This window comes from Equus asinus, chromosome 30 (genome assembly GCF_041296235.1).
Source record: "Equus asinus isolate D_3611 breed Donkey chromosome 30, EquAss-T2T_v2, whole genome shotgun sequence".
NCBI classification, from domain to species: Eukaryota; Metazoa; Chordata; class Mammalia; order Perissodactyla; family Equidae; genus Equus; species Equus asinus.
The window spans coordinates 28,316,157-28,336,194 of NC_091819.1; the positions used below are offsets into that span (position 1 = coordinate 28,316,157).

Consider the following 20,038-nt stretch of genomic DNA (forward strand, 5'->3'; position numbering starts at 1 on the left):
TTAAAGAGGCCTCTTTTACCCATTACAGATAACCAATCACTTTCTGAATTCCTGTAAATATCTATTGCCTATACAGTTTCTTGGGAACATGGGCTAGTTTCATATTCTATTGTATGGTCCCCAAAGTGCTATGTACCTGCAAGCATTTAAAAGTAAAATGCAAACTAAAGAAAAGGAAAATATAGTACAAATAGGAGATGTAATCTGATTAATTCAAATATTCAAATATTCAAATAAGACAAAAAATAAACTCTTAACTTACCCCATTTAGGCTGCCCAAATCTTTCACCAAATGTTCATCTGTGGAGGCATCGTAATTGATTACAGCATGCTGCTTATCCACACTACGAGACTGAAAGAAATTTTTAAGTTAATAAATATAAGAAAATATCATAATAAATAACAAACGCAAAGATTTTGGGCTAGATACTTCATATTAATAGGATAGTAGGTGAACACAGCAAAATATCAAATAAAAAGTGGATTAAATGATATTTAAACTGCATTACTATACAACACAAATTTGGCATCACTCCCCAAAGCAGCAGCAGCCAAAACTTTAAGACATTCTTTTCTACCAAATTCACACATTCCACTTTTGAGAAAACTTAAATCAGCTGACTTTGTTGAATGTATTGACAGTAATTTTTTTATAATTTTGAACTGTTAGATGGAAATCATGTGAATAATTTTATAATGTTTTATGTATCTTATTTGAAAAAAAAATTACCCTACAGAATTTTCTTCCTTCAATACCAAAAACTCTAACATAAATTACATAAGGAGCCCAAAGATTTAGAGAAAAAGGATACAATACATGTTCCTGAATAAAATGATCCTTACTTAAAACATGAGCTCTAAAACTGGAATTCAAGGAAGAGCCCTAAGAGGAAAACAGAGAAGGTCAAAAAAGGGAATTAAAATGGCAAACTGACTTCTGGAAACTACTTTTAAGTCTCTTAAAGTACATACACACACACACATTCTCTCTCTCTCTCTCCCTCCAGAGCTTAGTGAGTTGTTTGCAGATGGAAGCACCTGAAAGATGAACCAGAAGCCTGTGGAAGCTTTGATTGAAAGAAAATATGAGTGCAGTCACAGGAAGAAACAGTCTGAGAAGCACTGAATCTGAACTCACTAGCCCCTTATCACAGGGTTAGTATGTAAAGCTTGGTATACTAAAAGCAAAGAAACTATCCAAAATGGGGAGATGAGACTCCCAGGCTCCAGTGCAACATACAAAGAGCTTGGATGTCATTGTTTCCATGTTCACAATAAGAAAAAAGTTGATGAAACTGAAAATCAAAAACTTGTCTTGGTTTCACCAGAGAATTGAGATCCTAATGCCAGCTGACACCCTGAAAACTGGAGAGACAGATGAACACAGAGAATCACAGTTCACTGGGAGCAGAACCCATTGCTGCAGCCAGCAACTGACAGGAAAACTTGAAGGTAAAGCATCTAACTGCTGCAGACTTGAGTGTGAAATAGCTTGAGAGAAAAAACTCCTAGGGGTACGGACTCACGGGCACATCACTTTTTCATGGGTTTTGCCTCCAGAAGCCCCACAAGGATTTCAGGGTGAAGACAGGAGAAAAATCTTCCTGTGCTCCCAGAGGGGTGAGGGGCAAGGAGCTGCTGTGAAATAAACTCGGAGCATTCTGCTCTAGGAAAGCTGTTTTACCACAGCTCAACCAAGGTGGGTTTTACCAGAACCTGTCTGACATGGGGGAAAGGAAATACTCAACTGCAGCCTCCTCCAGCCCTCCTGTCTCACCTAAAGATGGGGACGAAAAAAGCCGAGATGTATTTATGAAGCTCATGGCCCCATTAAAAGACTGAGAACAAATCACAGCATTTCAGAATGCTTCCCCTCCCTCCAAACCTTATCATCAGATCAACAGGGATTTACATATATACAAATAATAACAGCAAGGGATTACAACAGAAAAAACTACAAAGCTCAGACTATTTAAGAAGGAGTCTCTAGGGAAACTGAAAGACAACAGGGGACACAAAAACAAAGGCACTACAGGAAAGGTTAACCTCTGACATTTTCAGCTAAAGCCAACATAAACACAGCCTAACTCTTAGCCACACAAACAAAATGGGGAGAAGGTCAGCAACCAATAAAATAACAATACAATATAAATCCTAGTTGAAATGATCCTTTCCAAGTAAATATTACTAAAATTAAGACTCTTCCCCAATTAGCTTAAATTCTACACTGAAAAAGTTTTGGTCTTTCCTTCTAGAATACAACACATTAAATATTGCTAATTTAATAAATTTAACATTAAAGTAACTGATACTAAGAAGAAACAGTATGTGACCTAAAACAATCTTCTAAGAAAACCTTAACATCCACCATACATACACTCTTGTTCTTCTGAAAAGTTTTAAAGGTTGTTTCTAGTTTTGTTTTCTCTGACATTTCAGTTTCTCTAGAACAAATTGCAAATATCAGAATTAACAGAAACATTATGAAGCGTAGTTAGCACCACTTCTCTACAGCTTACCTGAACAACCATCTATTTTGGCAAATTACAACTGTAACTGCTGTGAAATATCTGCATTAAATCTAAAAATTATTTAAACTTCATTGGTTTTCACTGTTGTCCTTTAAATTGTTGCTCTGTTTAAACTAATGAAGCACCAAATTCAGTTATTAAGGTTATTATTCGGTTATTAGGACATAACTGAATTATTATATTTCCTAGTGCAGCGCCACTAGGAAAATAACTTCTTTTTGTGGATTTATCAAGTTGAATTAGTCTAAGGATAAAAGTCTCTACACGTTGCAAGGCCAGGGAGATTTCAAGTAAATGTAGGCTCTCAAAAGATACTGAATGGATGGATCATCATAAACAACCTCTCTGTGAGGAAGAGAACACAGAGAAAGAGCAGTCCTCAGAACAGCCCACTGAAATTCAAGGGGGAGAATCTAAATGAGACTTGAGAAAAGGAAAAACAGAAAGCAAAGTGAAAAGTTACTGTTAGATATGGGACACAGGTCAAATGGTGCTCACGGAGACAGGGAATGGCTGCTTTTGAGGGAGTGGTCTACATGGATCAGAGACAAGGATAAAAAATAGTTTGAGGAGGAAATAATTAGGGAAGGCCACTTCACTAAGTCCACAACTTGCTAGAAACCTGGATTATCGTGAATCTGAATCGCACCTGCCTTCAAACTGTTTACGGGGGTAGGTAAGCACAAGAACACCTTAAAGCACACGCAGAAAACAACAGGGTCCACTGAGTTGAGATGCAATTCCAACTTTGGGGATTCAGGAGAGAAGGAGTGAGGATGTTATGAGGGATCAGAAGAAGCATCTCGTTTGTTGGTTTAACAAAGACAGTAATAATTTTGTGAGAAGACTAGTCTTATGAACTCAAGGCAAGGGATATCATCAGTTTAGAACTCACAAAACAAGTTGTTCCCATATGTGTAACTCTTTAAAGATTAACAGCCAATGAAAGCAAATACAAATTCCTATGACTTTAGTTATCAAATGTATTCATGGTGTTTCAATACCTGTCAAAGAAATTAAACAGAAACCCAAGATTACAGAACACAATACATCAAGTGAGTCGTCAAGTAAAACTGAAGACTAAGAAAGACTTGTTATTTACATCTAACCACACAACATTAAACCACTTTCATTTCAGATCATCAAAGTCACATTTTCTTCAGATTAATCTGAGCTAGGAGAAGGTGAATTACAACATAATTTTCACAACTCATATGGGTACTTCAATGAAAACTTAGTAATCTCCCAGGAACGTATAATTAAAACCCTGACAGACTGCCAACTTCATATTTCTCATGCTAATGGAAAAGCCTTAGCTGACTCAGGCTTAAACCACAAAGATAGTCAACTTTGACCAGGTCCCTTATTCTTGTCACCTTAAGCCTCTGGTAAGAATGCATGACTCCCTAGTCAATGCCCCATTATGGTCCATTTTCCCCACAAAAGTCTGTGCCCCCTTTCTCTTGATTTTTACTTTCTATAAAGACCCTCTTCCCAAGGCTTTGCACTACACTCGAGAATACACCTTACTTGAAACTCTTCTTCATTCTTAAGCACTTCATAGATGGTTACCTCCTGCTTCCTTCTTTTAACTGAAATCTGGCTTTCCCCTGAGAACACTACTTTCCATTGCACTCCTTTAAAGAGGATGCTGTCCTCCTAAATTCAACATTGAGTTCAGAGATGCAGTCTGAATTCTTCCCAGTGTACTGTTGTGGCTTCCGGACCATTATCCTCCCTCAACGAAAAACACTTTACCTTTTTTGAAGTTCTTGTTATCCACCTATAAATAAATACATATACATACTAGACATTCACACACACACACCTTTCCTAGGTTGCAACAATCATTTTGGTCATTCTAACTTTGTGACTGAAGTTTTGGGGTTATGATCAGTCTTCCTTTTCATTCAAATTCCTATTTCCTCACGATTGATTTTAAACATCTATGTAGATGACCCATATAAAAAGTTCTAGCCTCCTCAACTCCCACAACAAAAATCTGTCCCAAAACCACTCCCACTGCTATGCCTCAGCATGTGAAACTGATTCTACCTCTGGTATCTAAACCGTACTATTTCTCTCTGACTACACCCCCTGTTCTTCCAGTTGTCTTCATTATTTACAATAATTTACTGGTACATTACCTCAGTTCTTTGACAGCAGCCAGATATCTAATACTCTGACCCCTTCCTTTTCTCCCAAGCAACCACACCCTGTCACTCTATTTTCCTTCCTTCCCTACATACCCTGGATTCTCCTGGCTGCAACCATCCCCTTTATGTTCATAATTCCAAAATCTCTACTTCTGCTCGGACTACACCGCTCAGCTTCATATATTTATTTCCAGCTTTCTGTTGAGTGTCTCAATCTGAATGTCCCTTAGGAACCTCAAACTCACTATCTTATTTCCCAAAAGTACACTGCCCAAACTTCTAATTCATCTATTTCCATGCCAGAAATGCTACATCTTAGATTCTTTTTCTCTCTCTCACTCATATATAACTAGAAAGCACATCTTCTTCAATCTCTCCAGTCTCTCCCCACAAGCTCTTCACTGTTTCTCCTACTCTGTCTTCTTTTCTTCCTTTCAAATGATACCCTCTTTAGAACTTAACCATCTCTTTCCAGATTATTTTAATCTCTTAACTGCATATACCCATTCCAATCTCCAATCCCTGAGCAGTAATGTAGAACAGCAGTTTAAAGCAAAGACGCTGGAGTCAAAAAGAACTGGTCCAGCCATTTGCCAGCTGTGTGACCTTGGTAAAATTACTAATCTTTGTTTAATTATCTACAAAAAAGATAAATCTATATCACAGATTCTTTTTTGTTGAGGATTAAATGACATAACACATGGGAAGCTTCTGAAAAGGCAATATTGCCCTGCTTAAAAGCTCCTCGGTGTTCTTACTGGCTAAGGTAAAATATATAAAGTCATTACTACAGCACACAAGGCCCTCCAAGATCTGGCATCTTTTAACTCCAAACTCTTAATCTCTCAAAAAGTTTGCCTTCACATCCACAGCTCCTTCTACTACCTGCATACACATTGATCCCTCAGCACCCAGCACGATGCCGAGAACATAGGAGATGCCTAACAAAGGTTTCTTAAAAAAAACATGCTCCGGGTCAGCCCGGTGACGTAGTGGTTACGTGTGCATGCTCTGCTTCACTGGCCCAGGATTCATAGGTTTGGATCCCAGACGCGGATGTATACACCGCTCATCAAGCCATGCTGTGGCAGCATCCCACATACAAAATAGATGAAGACTGGCACAGACGTTAGTTAGCTCAGGGACAATCTTCCTAAAGCAAAAACAGGAAGATTGGCAACAGATGTTACCTCAGGGCCAACCTTTCTCACCAAAAAAAAAGGAAAAGAAAAAAGAAAAATATATGTTTTTTGGCCAATCTCATTTCATGAAGTATGGAGGTATTTTTTTTGGATAATAAAATAGCAAAAGTACTTAAGTTATAAAGTTCACACCAAATTTTAAGAAACCTACAAACTAGGTAGCTTAAAACAATAGAACCAAAATAAAAAAAATTCTCTTAGACAAGATAATTAAACTCAGAAAATTTTGGAAACTAAGAGTATTAAAATGAAGTAATAACACTTTATTTGTTGATCCCATTCCTGGGAAAGAAATAAAGAAGAAAAAGCCTGCCATCAAATAAGGTCAAAACATAAAAAACAATTTCAGGCCAGGAACAATGAAAAAGAGTCAAGGACTCAAATCAATTTCTAACTAAAAACTAACACAGGAAATGGTACAAACAAATACCTGATATGCATCATACAGCTGTGGGCATGAAATGGCTAATTTTAACATTATTATTACTTCTTACATTACTTCTTTTTCCTACTAAGGATCTAAGAGGGAGAAAAAGACACAGAAATACATGGATACAAATGCCAAGAAAAAACTAAGGAGAGAAAGAAAGATTGCTACTGTGTATCATCACCATTTAAAAATCTTTTTTAAAGACACTGTAGCTGAAAGCATCTATAAAAGCCCAGTTGCATTTTTAAAATCATAGTAATAAACAGTGATGATTTATCCTTTGCTATGCGCCCCAAAGGAGGGATGAAAACAAGTCACCTATGATCTTCAAAACATATTCCATCATCCTCCTCCATCAGTAGAAAATTAAAATATTAAAATAGTAAGTCAAATATAATTTCATTATAGTTTCCATTATGCATCAGGACAAAAACCACTTTTAGTTAGTATGATGATGGTCCTCAAAATAGAGCAAAATTCAAGCATCTGTTGCAATTGAAAATTTAAGAAGATAAAATCAGAATTTGATATGAACTTTTTTTTCAAAATGCAACTCTATTTGTACACAGAGATATCCAATACATTGTAACAAAAGTCTGAGCATGTTTACTAGCATGAGAATTAAGTTATCTAACCAATTTTAGGTTACATCCATGCAGGAGCTTGCTGCACAGTGGCAGATAGAAAGACCATTTGATTTTGAGCCAAAATTACCAATGTTCTAACACCAGCTTCCACTACTTAATGATTGCGTGGTACTGGCCCAGTGACTAAGTTTTTCTGAATCTTAATTTTACCATCTGTATAATGGGGATGATTATATCGTTCAGAAAATTAAGAGGAACAATTGAAATAACATAAATGAACACTGAGAACTAGAAAGTATTATTCAAATGCAAGGTATTCTTAATAGTAGTAATATTAATGTGTTACTCAAAACAAAGAAACTATAATTTTCATCCAATAATTATACTGCATACCTTTCACCCATGGCTAAGATTTGTTTTGCATAACATGTCTTATGAAACACAGTCTAGTTACCTTTCTATACCAAGACAAACAAGCACAGCAAGTCTAATTAATTTGCCACAGGCTTCCAAGAAAAGTGGGGGAAGGAGAATTCAAATTCCAGAATCCCTTGTTAATTAGCTACTCTTTAATATCTAAGCACATTTCTTCTCTTTCTTTCTTTCTTTTTTTCTTCTGGTGAGGAAGATTCACCCTGAGCTAACATCTGTTGCCAATCTTCCTCTTTTTTTTTTCTCTCTCTCTCTCCCCAGTAGCCCCAGGACATAGTTGTGTATCCTAGTTGTACGTCCTTCTAGTTCTTCTATGTGGGATGCTGCCACAGAATGGCTTGAGCAGTGGTAGGTCTGCCCTCAGGATCCAAACCTGTGAATCCCAGGCAGCTGAAGCGGAGCACACAAACTTAACCACTATGCCACCAGGCCAGCCCCACATTTCTTCTTGATGATTATTCTTTAGACTCCCTTTTTTGGAATGAGATGAAACAAAAAACATAAAACTCAAACTTATTTTTGAGTTTGTCACAAATAATATAAAATAAAATATAACAAAGTAACATAAATGTCATAAAATAAAAAAATTAATTGCAATCAAACTGATCATATGACCTTATGGAGCATTTGTTTCTTTTTGCACTGCATTTTAAGCCATATTACCATCAAAGTATTTTTTAAAATGCCAATAAATCTATTTGTAGTTGAAATGCAGCACGTATGAGAGCTCAATAATAATCCATTATACGTACATACTGCATTTTGTTTATCTATTCATCTGTTACTAGACACCTTACAGAGACACAGACACCATACCAGTCATGTCTCTTAATATTTCTTATCTCCACGTAAGGAGAGACTTATCCTGCAAGTTCCTAAACAACCATTCACACATTTCTGGGATATTACTCTGCTGGTTGATAGAAATGCCACGTGGAAAGCACCTCTTCCACTCTCTGATGAACACGTTCCCCCGTATTAGAACCTAAGATATGGTCCAGTTCTAAGAGGCCAATATCCAAACAGAATCATTACTGCCTTTTTCTCAGTTGCCACACTCACCACTCTACCTCACTGAGGAGCCCAGAAAATCTCTGTACTATTCTATTTCTCTCACTGAATTTGTTTAATTAAGATGTCATTGTATAGCGGTTTTCCTTTGTTATCTAAAAACTATAAAGTAAGTTCTCTAATTTTAAAATAAACATGTAATAAACATATGCAAAGTTGATTCTTCTATGGCTAAAGCAGCATTTCTCATTTTCCGCACTATTGATATTTTGGGTCCGATAATTCTTTGTTGTGTGTGTTTGGGGTGGGCGGGGAGAGGTATGCTGTACACCGTAGGATATTTAGCAGCACCTCTGGCCTCTTGGCCTCTACCTACTAGATGTCAGTAGCAACCAGCTCTACCCCCCACCATTTGTAACAGCCTAAATGTCTCCAGATATTGCCTAATGTTCTGTACGGGCTGGAGGGGGAGGCAGGATTGCCCAGCTGAGAAACACTGGGCTAATAAAATAAACACTTCTACTTTAAGTATCCGCTTACAGTTTTTAACCAAAAAAATACAGGGAGCAAGGGTCCAAGAATTTGTTCTACATTTCCAGGACCTATTAAAATAACTAAATTCTCAAAAATCTGGAGACCCACTTTCCTGCTAAATACTTTACTCAAAGACATCTTAAAAGTACCTTTTAAAAGTAACTCCTTTATACATAATTCAGTAAATACCAATGATCTTTAATTATGCTCCGACAACTGGAAGGTATCATAATGAACATCTCTAAAAGAAGCAGTGAAACTACTTTCAGTATCACTGAAGTGCCCACAATTAAATTCAGTTTTACTTCATGCTATGCTAATTTTATGAATTATTTCTAAGTCCTATTTTAAAAGTATATAATGTGAAACTTCTCATTTTTAAGAATAAACTTCTCTACTCTGAGCTCTCATTTTTCAAAATATAAGCCCCAAGACTTAGAACTTATTTTTAGATGATTCAAGAGGGAGAAAATTAATTAAACTGGTAGTTATAGCTAAAAGAGGGAGAGCCAGAAAGTTCGAATCTAGGTAGGGCTGTTCTCCAAGAGCAGAAAAATATTTTGTACCAATTCCAGACTCTGAATAGACACATACAGAAGGCTGACGTTATTACCTGCAACATGAGCTCACAGTCATCTCTTCCGACAAAAATCATTTCTCGCGGCAGCCTGTGCCGAGTGCCTCCACTGCTCACCAAAAACCAGGATGTTAAGCTCATTTTCTGCTCAGCTTCTAAGTCTTTGGTGAAGCTACGTCATCCTGTGGAGAAATATTCAGAAAAATACACATTCAGATATTTTTAGCTTCAGCATCTATTCACCAAACCCTGGAAGTAGGCCCAAGAATAGAAACGCATTCGACATTTACCTCTGACTAAATAAACAGTCCACAGGTCCCTGGAAATGACATATCTACCAAATTCTCATCAGTAAAGTACAACCACAGACTCTGCCAAGAGCTCAATTAAAAAGGAAGACGTGAAGCAATTAAGCAGGTAGTCAGCTAAGAAACATTCCCCATACTCCAGAAAGGCTTTGAGCATAGGGTAAAAAGGCCTGTACTCTTCAAGCAGACGATCACAGGAGTATCGTGTTAACCTCAGTAAACAATGTTGTACAATACTGTACAAATAAAATGTCTAACTTATAAATGATTTGAGAAAGACAGACTAAGTTCAAATGAATGTATCTGAAGAACTAACAACGGAAGCCAAAGTAACTGCTTCCCTGTCTACCAAAGTGTCTACTAGACCACAGAATGCACATTCAAAAACATGCACTTTCAATTTCTCTGTCCTCAACATGTACTTGACTTTCTTAACACATTTTTCTAGAGCAGCATTTCTTAAGCTTTTTGCTCTTGGGACCATCTTACATTCAAAAAAAAGGGACCCTAAAGAGCACTTTATTTACATGGGTTATAGACATTAATATTTACCACATTAGACATGAGAACTGAGAAACTGGTATTTATTAATTTGTTTAATAAAAAATAACTATATTTCTAAAACAAAAATAATTAGTGAGAAGAGTAGTACTACATTATATTTTTAAAAATCTCTTTAACATCTGGCTTAATAGAAGATTTTCATTCAATCTGTTGCCATATATTGTTTAACTTGAAATATTTAAGAAGATGGCTTCATTAAGATAAACAGGTGGAAAGGGGAAACATTTTAATAGTCTTTTCAAATAAGTGTAGATAGATTTCTTTGATACTACAACAAAGCTTCACAAGTGGTAGTTTCTTGAAAGTTACTTACAATATGGAATCTGAAACTGTTCATACTACATTATACGAAAATCCACCTTCGACTTTGGAGGGATTTGGTGACATTGCGCATTAGTCATTTGGAAAATACAGGTTCCCTGAGTTACACAGACCTTCAAAATGACGACACATTTCATTGTACTATTTAAAAACATCCCAGTCATGAATTTCATCACCTGTCTCATCAGAAAAGTCTATAAGTACTGGGCAGCTGTTAAGCTCAGGGTGGCAGAATCAAATGTTGTAAAATTCTAATTTTCTCTCAAAATCTCAAATTTTATTGGCAAAAAAATACTGTCAATTCTTTTCCTTGAAGTGACAGGCTCACTCTGTCCGCCAAATACTCAAGTTTACTTGTCTGTCACTGTTTCAAGTAAAAATGGTGTTCTATGAAAGGCATGGCTAGCTCAGCTCACAACTCAAACAATGACACAAAGGCTTCTCCTCGAGACCACCGCGGCACTCTGCGGCACAGCACCCGTGCTTTATGTGTGCTTCCACTCAGCCATACAGAATCTGAAAGAGATGGGACTCAAAGGTCAAGATTTAATAAAATTAATCATTTTTACCACTTCGTCAAGGACATTCTTAAGTGAAACTGGCTTTTTTTCCTTAACTACAAGTGCATGGCAGTGAAGAATACAATAACTATTAGTACAGTTTGGTGACAATGCCTTGATCTATGCTAAGAAGCCAGCAGCTTTATGCACTACTGTTTTTGTACTATGAGTTCAAATGTCAACACAATAAAAAGGGAAATAATGTTTTGATATTATTATGAAAACAGTTTTGACCTCGTGACCCTTGAAAAGGTTTCAGAGAGTCCCAGAGGCCTGTGAACTGAAACTTAAGAACTATTATCCTAGAGGATGTGGCCATGTCACTAAGAGCATAAAGCTGGGAGTCAGACAGACTGACAGATAAGAGTCTGACTCCTGGTTCCGCCACTTTTTTATTCTGCATGATCTTGGGCAAGTTACTTATCCCATGTCCCTTAGTTTCCCCATCCACAAAATGAGGAGAATGATAGTATCTACTCAACAGTTTTTCTTATGAATCAAAAGATTACCACTTACATTTTTCCCATGAAATGGTATAGTCTGATACAATTTAATTAGAAGCAAACTGTACCACAGTGAAACGAAACATTCTGTAATAAGAAACATATCTATACATTATGGGGCCGGCCCAGTGGCGCAGTGGTTAAGTGCACACATTTCACTTCGGCGGCCCGGGCTTCACCAGTTCAGATCCTGGGTGCGGACATGGTACTGCTTGACAGGCCACGCTGTGGTAGGCTTCCCACACATAAAGTAGTGGAAGACGGGCACAGGTGTTAGCTCAGGGCCAGTCTTCCTCAGAAAAAGAGGAGGATTGGCAGCAGATGTTAGCTCAGGGCTAATCTTCCTCAAAAAAAAAGAGAAAGAAATATATCTATACTTTAAAGCAAAGATCTGTGAAATGTAGAATTTTGTGTTAAGGTAAAAATGCTTTATATTATAAATTCATCTACACATACACGAAACAGTGAGTTTCACCAAAACAGGCAAATAATTTTCTGTAAAGCTAAAACAATGAACTTTTACTCCTTTCTCAGCTTACCTAATCGATATGGTCAATTTATGTGGATTCTTAAACCTTCCATTCACCTAACTCCTTGATGCAGATGTTGTCTTAGTCTTCCATCTGTCTACTTTCTGTCCAATTGATTTCGAGTATTTCATATATACATCCTGGCCAAGTCAATAGAGAATCAAACACATTTTACCCAAGAAAAACCTCCAACCTAAATATAGTATATAATTTGCATACTGCCTTTTCAAGGAAGCACAATTTTAAAATAATTGCATTAACAGGTAGGTCACAGCTATACACTTATTTAAGGGAACTGGAAAAAAACCACTACAGTAAGACATCTTAAAAGGAAATCAAATTAGCCTAAACACAGTAAACCAAAACACCTGAGCCAAACATGGGCAATAGGAATGGTTTCTCAACATTTTCGAAATCACAAAGTTATATGTAACTACTACAAAAATGACGTTTGAAGTATTTAGACAATATCAGACACAGTAATATAATACACAAATATGTAATATATAACTCTACAACATAAACATCTAATAATTATAGAAAATAATATAAAGTAAAAATAATGCCTTCTTATATATTTTGTTTTGACTTTCAATGAGGCTTAAAAAGGTAACTAAAAGAATACATATTTTCTGGGGCTGGCCCAGGGGCCAAGGTGCTAAGTCCGCGCACTCCGCCTTCGGTGGCCCAGGGTTTTGCTGGTTCGGATCCTGGGCGCCGACATGGCACCACTCATCAGGCCACGTTGAGGCGGCGTCCCACACGCCACAACCAGGAGGACACACAACTAAAAATATACAACTATGTACTGGGGGGATTGGGGGGGTAAAAGTGGGGGGGGGGGAAGCAGAAGACTGGCAACAGTTGTTAGCTCAGGTGCCAATCTTTAAAGAAAAAGAAAAGAATATGTATTTTCTGAAAAACAAAACTAAAACTCCCTCTTCTGGATGAGGAGTATTTTTTATTTATTGGGGCGGGGCAGTGACCTTGAGTTTTCTTCTATCTTTTCTACAATGGGAGGGAAGGAGGTTTAACATAAACCTACCGTCTCTCAGTTTTTATACAGGACTCTCTCCTTATCTCAGACAGCTTTCTCACCGGTCCCTCAGTTTCAGTGTCCTTTCCTGCTCACTGAGTAATACTGACACTGGCACACAGATAAAACTAAAGCCTGGTTTGGAGCTTCCTCAGTGGCCAAGGCATAAACCTATAAGCTCAGGTTCCTCTAGAGGGTGGAAAAAGGGGCCTAGAGATTGGCCAAATGTACGGAATACATCCGCGGTCTTAACCAGATGTGAAAGCAGTTCCATTTCTTTTTTTAGGAAGATCAGCCCTGAGCTAACATCTGCAGCCAATCCTCCTCTTTTTGCTAAGGAAGATTGGCCCTGAGCTAACATTCACGCCCATCTTCCTCTACTTTACATGCGGGATGCCTGCCACAGCATGGCTTGACAAGCGGTGCATAGGTCTGCACCAGGGATCCAAATCAGCGAACCCCGGGCTGCTGAAGCAGAACCTGCAAACTTAACCACTGCGCCACTGGGCCGGCCCCAGCAGTTCCATTTCTTTGCAGAGTTTGTGGATTAGTCAAGAAGACATGTTTTAGAGTAGACTTTGAGTAGAAAGCCCAGTCCCCTGTGCTTTTTCTAAGTGACTCCAAAAAAGACATACACATTTCTGCACTTCACTACTGGTACATTAAAAATAGAAAAAGACCAAAGAAAAGAAAAAAAGAAAAACAAAAAGAAAGTACCTAAAAATAAAATGAGATATAAATATGGTATTTTACAGTACTTGGCATATGGGAGGTACTCAATTAATGCTCATTTCCTTTTCTCCCTCTCCTCCTAATCCTTTCTGCCAAATGACAACCTAGGGTCATAACCTGAGACTGGAAAGATGTCAACCAACAATATACTGAATATCTTCTATGTCAATGCTCTAAAAATACTCACTTAAAGCAATATTTGAGGGTAAAAATATGACAATATAATGTGGCTTATGGCTTACTCATAAAAATAAAACTGCTAGAATCTTTTTTTCATACATATTTCAATTGTAAAGCAGTAAACTTACTAGATCACTGATTAAAATTCTTATAACACTTTCTCAAAGCATGAACAGTTTTCAGGTCTTACTGGGGAATCTAAAGTCTGAATAGTATAGAGGTCATCGACTTCTGCAAGGATTACACCCTCAGGCCTTCTTACATATTCAAATACTACCACAAACTACAACCTTTGCCCTGTGACTTTGCAATTACTCCAATTAGAGGTGGGGTCTAATTTCCCACTCTATCACTCTGGGCTCTGCCTTACGACTTGTTTCGGCCAATCGGATGATATTAGTAGATATGATGCAAGTAAAAATTAAAATGTGCTTGGGCAATTGCGCTTGCTCTCACAAAAAAAAAGAACATGCCCTGGCTAGTCTATGGGTTCAAGGCAAATGAGAGACATGCAGAACAGACACGGACCTAACATATGACTTGAGGCCAGGCCCTCACTGTGCCATCCAATCCCCAGCTGAACAACAGATACATAAGCAAGAATAAAAATGACTGCTGTTTAAAGCCCCTGAGAGACGGGGGGAATTTGATTCATCACTCACTATAATGCACAGAAAGTGAGTATAATTTACGAAAATAAATCTTTAAAAAAGTACACTCACAATCCAATACGTGCACTTGAATAATTTTAGAAATAATACACAAATAGAATTCTTGCTGAAGTTGTCCCTTTTCCCATTTACTCTTTTCATGATGGTTAGACTTATTTGAATAATTAAACGTAAAGCAGCTATACAATACAGAACTACAAATTGTAAGTAAAGGAAACTCACAGCTTATTTTAACAAAGAATCCAACAACTAGAGAATTCAGCAACGGAAGAAGACGCAACCTCAGTTTTTCTTTGGAAAAAAGGTCAACATCTATAGTTCACCTTTGCCCTCTGAACAGTTCAGTTTATCCACAGGAGAATCCTCCAATCTCCCCCTATAGGGGGCGATAAACACACGGCTGATGTTGAAAGAGCTGAGCCGAGGAGTGACTGAGGGGATCTCAGCATTCTATTCGCAGAGTTTCTGTGTGTTAACCTCCTTGGTTAAGCACATAGCACTTCACCGTAACCATCACAGGCCAATTCATACTGACCCTACTGTATCCTATTGTGTCAATAACAATGTTGTATCAAAAGTTATTTTGCAGGGACAACAAGCAAAAATAATATACTCAGAAAATAGAAACCTTGTCCTCACATGACCTCGAGCTGCCTAGGAACCAAAAGTTCCCTGACTATGGAACTCAATGAGTAAAGAAAGCGGAACAGGGAATCTGATGAGAAGTGACGGGGTCCGTTGATTCGTACCACACTGGACTTATAAGATGTTACACTTCCACCCTCCAATCAGATTCTGCCAAGCTAACATTTTATATAACCACGCCCACTCCCAACTCCTTAAAAGTCTCTCTCCGCTTCAGCTTGTAGAGAGAGGTTTGAACCTCACCTCCTGTCTCCTCGCTAGTTGGCCATGCAACAAAGCTCTTGTCTTAAAATTCAGTGCTGTAGTACCGGCTTCTACGCGCACTGGACACTGAGCCTTCACTTGGTAACACTACCCCATCCTTGACTGAGCCTGACGGTCACATGTTTGGAGTCTCTCTAATTAAACAATTCCAGATAATAAGTCTCTAATCTCCTGTGGGAATGGGGGTTTGGGCAGTTGGCCCTGGGTGCTCTTCATATGGACTTTCAACTGATCTTGTTTTAGGTCCACACCTGATCCCTGCCCTCAAGATACCTGGTATCTCAAGTTCCTAAGCCCTTCCAAGAGTCTATGTGAATTCATTTGTTTCTTTACGCCTCCCTAGCAGGCGCTTAAGTTTGACTTTCTTCCTCTAACAGTTCCCTCTCTTCCAAAACTTTCTCAGCTTCTCTCTTCCCAAGCGGTATCTTTTTGTCTTAGTGAGATTTCAGGAAGGAATAGAGAAAATTTCAGGGTTTCGATTCACTATATTTCTTATTTAATTTTTAAAAGAAATAAATCAAAGTGAAACCATTCCTGGACTAACACTTGGCTGATAACACTTCAGTTACTTGAAGCTTTTCCTTCTGTTCAATTATACGCAGGTAAATAAATGTCCTAAAGATCTTGATATGATGAATGCCAAAACATAAAAGTCTATAACTTTCTAAGCCTAGAACACCACTTCTTTTAACATATGATTTTGAAATAAAATAAAGGAGAGCCCAAATTGGAAGCCATCCAGAACATAATAAAATATCTCAATGACCACTTACTATCTCAATTTTCTTTATGAGTATCATAATCATTTTTTCCTTTATTTCTTTTTCACAGATTGATTCTAAGAATTTTAAGATTAGAGTAGTTCATCTTAAAATTTAAATTCTTAGAATTTAAATTTAAAATTTTTAAATGAAAAATTTAAATAAATTTTTAAATAAAAATTAAAATTCTTAGAAACTCTAAAACAAGTGAATTCCCAATAATATCTGCTCTCCATATTTGTAGTTTGGTTATTTCATTCTCATTCTAATGAATTCAAATTTCAGGTTCAAGATTGTTAATATTGCAAGCCCCACCTATGACTCAATAGAAACTAACTATAAGGGGCAAAAGTCTCCACAGTCAAGTTATCTAACCCTGGATATGCCCCCAGTCACTGGAGCAATGAGTATAGCACAGTTCACCACACAACATACGATATGCTAATATGTTTCCTTACTCTCACATGAAACAGCATGAGAATATTTTTAGTAGCTTCATGAATTTGGAAGGCAGCTAAGACAACGGGAACTAATAGATCAGTTCAAAAACTTGGGTTTTATGAGGAAGTACTGTGAAATACATTTGTTGGTGATTATTTACTCTACTCCTATCAGACACAGTTTTAGGAGCTGATGATAAAGCAATGAACAAAACCTCCTTACCTTCGCAGAACTAACATTCTAGTAAAATAACATATAAATATATTAAGATCTGTCATAATTTTCCCCAGCTTAACCCTTACCTTGGTAAGAAATTCTACAAAAGCTATGTAGGGATATCACAGAAAAAGGGGAATCCATGCCTCCACCTAAAGAACTATTGAACTCCTAAGAACTGCCTAAAGTAACTACTTTGATACTCTGGTGTCTAATCAAAGAGGTTGGTAAATTTCAGTCTTTTGCAGGTGGCAGCTACCATGACCCACTCCTCATTCCAACAGCTACAAGCAGCCGCCTAGGGACATCTTCCTCCACTTGTGGTGTGGCTTGCTGGAGCTGGGAAATGCAATAAAGACATTACCTTCCAAATATCAAATTCAGTGCTCTGATTGCTGATTGCTGCTTTTGATCCCTGAGCCTTTGTGCTGGCCACCAATGCTTCAACTCCCATGGGCCAAAGGAGCTTTCAAAGAATTTAAAGAGACAATGTGTGTTTGTTGGTTCGTTTTCTTTCCCCTTTTGAGAGTCAAGTATTTAAGGAAATCTTTAATTGGGTCACTGACTGGCCAGAGAGATGACAGAACAGAAATTTTAGTGACCACAATATGACAAGAAATACACACCTTGCAAAAATAGTTTGGAAAAGCAAAGAACAGCTGCTTCAACCCTTGACAAGAAAGCTTCAGCAATCCCTGAGGAGTGGGATAATAAGATTTCCAGATTTACCACAACACACTGAAAATGCCCAGTTTTCTCTCTCTGTATGTGTGCATACACATGCACACACACACACACACATATACATAGGAAAGCCCATTTACAGGAAATACATATATACACAAACATATATACATATAAGTATATATCTTATACATACACGCATATATACATGCAACTCCATTGAAAGGCAAACAAAATTTGACAGAAAACAACCCTGAAGAAGCCCTAACATTGTCATAATTAGTCAAAGATGTTAAACCAATTGTCATAAATGTGTTAAATGACAAAGAACTAAAGGAAATCAGAAAAATGACATATAAAGGAAAAAAGTATCAATAAGGAGATAGAATGACATAAAATGAAAAACTCACTAGAGACGTTCAACAGCACACTTGAAAAGGTGGAAGAAAGGATAAGCAAAGTTGAAGATAAGACAACTGAAATTACACAGTGTAAATATTCCAAAGAAAAAAGAATACAATAAAATTAACAGAGCCTGAGAGACCTGTGAGATATCATCAAACAGACAAACACATACATTAAAGGAGTCTCAGAACAAGGAACAGAAAGGGAAAGAAAAAATATTCAAAAGAATAATGGCAAAAAACTTGCCAACTTGGAGGAAAGACATAAATATATCCAAGAACATCCAGAAACTCCAAGCAGGATAAATTCATACGGATCCAAACTGAGACATGTTATACTCAAACCTGTCAAAATCAAAAGAAAAACACAATTTGAAAACAGTAAGAAAAGAGATTTTTCATACACAAGTGAGACTCAGTAGGATTAACAGGGGCCAGCCCCACAGCTGACTGTTTAAGTCCATGCACTCTGCTTCAGCGGCCCAGGGTTTCGCTGGTTCGGATCCCAGATGTGGACATGGCACCGCTCATCAGGCCACGCTGAGGCAGCATGCCACATAACACAACCAGAGGCACTCACAACTAGAATATACAACTATGTACTGGGGAGCTTTGGGGAGAAGAAGAAGAAGAAACAAAGAAAGATTGGCAGCAGGTGTTAGCTCAGGTTCCAATCTTCAAAAAATAAAATAAAATAAAATAGGATTAACAGCTGATTTGTCCTCATAAACCATGAAGGCCAGAAAGCAGTGGGATGGAATATTTAAGTCCTGAAAGAAAAAAAACTGTCAACCAAGAATTCTATATCCGACAAAACTATCTTTCAAAACTGAATCACAATTAAGACATTTTCAGTTAAACAAAAGCTGACAGAGGTCACTACCAGTAGACTGGCCTACAAGAAACACAGAAAGACTTTCAGGCTGAAATAAAAGGATAGTAGATGGTAACTAAAAATCATAAGAAAAAATAAAGAATATTTTGGTAAATATAGGTAAATATAAATCCAGTATTACTGTTCTTTTGATATGCTTTGTAAGTCTTTCTTTTTACAATATAATTTAACAGGCAAATACATAAAACATTATAAATCTATTTTAATGTGAATATAATATATAAAAATGCAATCTGGGACAACTACAATATAGAGGATGAGGGATGGAGATGCACAGGAGCAGAGGGTTTGTATACCCTTGAGATTAAGCTGGTATTATTCAAACTAGGTTATTATAAGTTTAAGATGATAATTGTAATCCTGAAGATAACGACTAAGAAAATAACTAAAAATATATAGAAAAGGCAAGAAGAAGGGACTCAAAATGACACATTATAAACATGAACTAAATACAAAAAAAGAGGCACTAGTGGAAGAACTGAAGAACAAAAAACAGCATAGCATACAGAAAACAAATAGATAAATGACAGAGGTAAATCCTTCAGAAATCACACTAAACGTAAATGCATTAAACTCTATTAAAAGGCAGAAAAAGGCAAGTTAGATAAAATTAACAGGATCCATTTATGTTATCTTCAAGAGACTCTGTAGATATAAAGATGCAAGGAGGCTGAAAGTAAAAGGAAGAAAAAAGATATTCTGTGCAAATAACCAAAAGAAAGCTGAAGTAGCTACATTAGTGTCAGACAAAATAGACTTTAAATCAAAAAAGGGTGCAAGAGGGGCCGGCCCTGTGGTTAAGTTCCTGTGCTCTGCTTCAGCAGCCCAGGGTTTTGCCAGTTTGGATCCTGGGTGCAGACATG

At 37.3% G+C, this 20,038-nt stretch overlaps 1 protein-coding gene across 12 annotated transcripts in view; it reads right to left on the reverse strand.

The window, feature by feature from the left end:
- Positions 1-20,038, reverse strand: part of CEP170 (centrosomal protein 170) — a 144,797-nt gene that overhangs the window by 97,159 nt on the left and 27,600 nt on the right. For 11 of the 12 annotated variants that reach the window (XM_014847793.3, XM_070501383.1, XM_070501379.1 and 8 more), the window contains exons 2-3: positions 9,497-9,642; positions 263-352 (exon numbers count right to left, since the gene is read on the reverse strand). In XM_014847793.3, coding sequence (XP_014703279.1) covers positions 263-352; positions 9,497-9,601 — 195 coding nt within the window. In that variant the 5' untranslated portion in view covers positions 9,602-9,642. Of the gene's footprint in view, positions 1-262; positions 353-9,496; positions 9,643-9,750; positions 10,118-20,038 lie in introns of those variants that run through there. The other variant, XM_070501375.1, reaches the window with a different exon arrangement.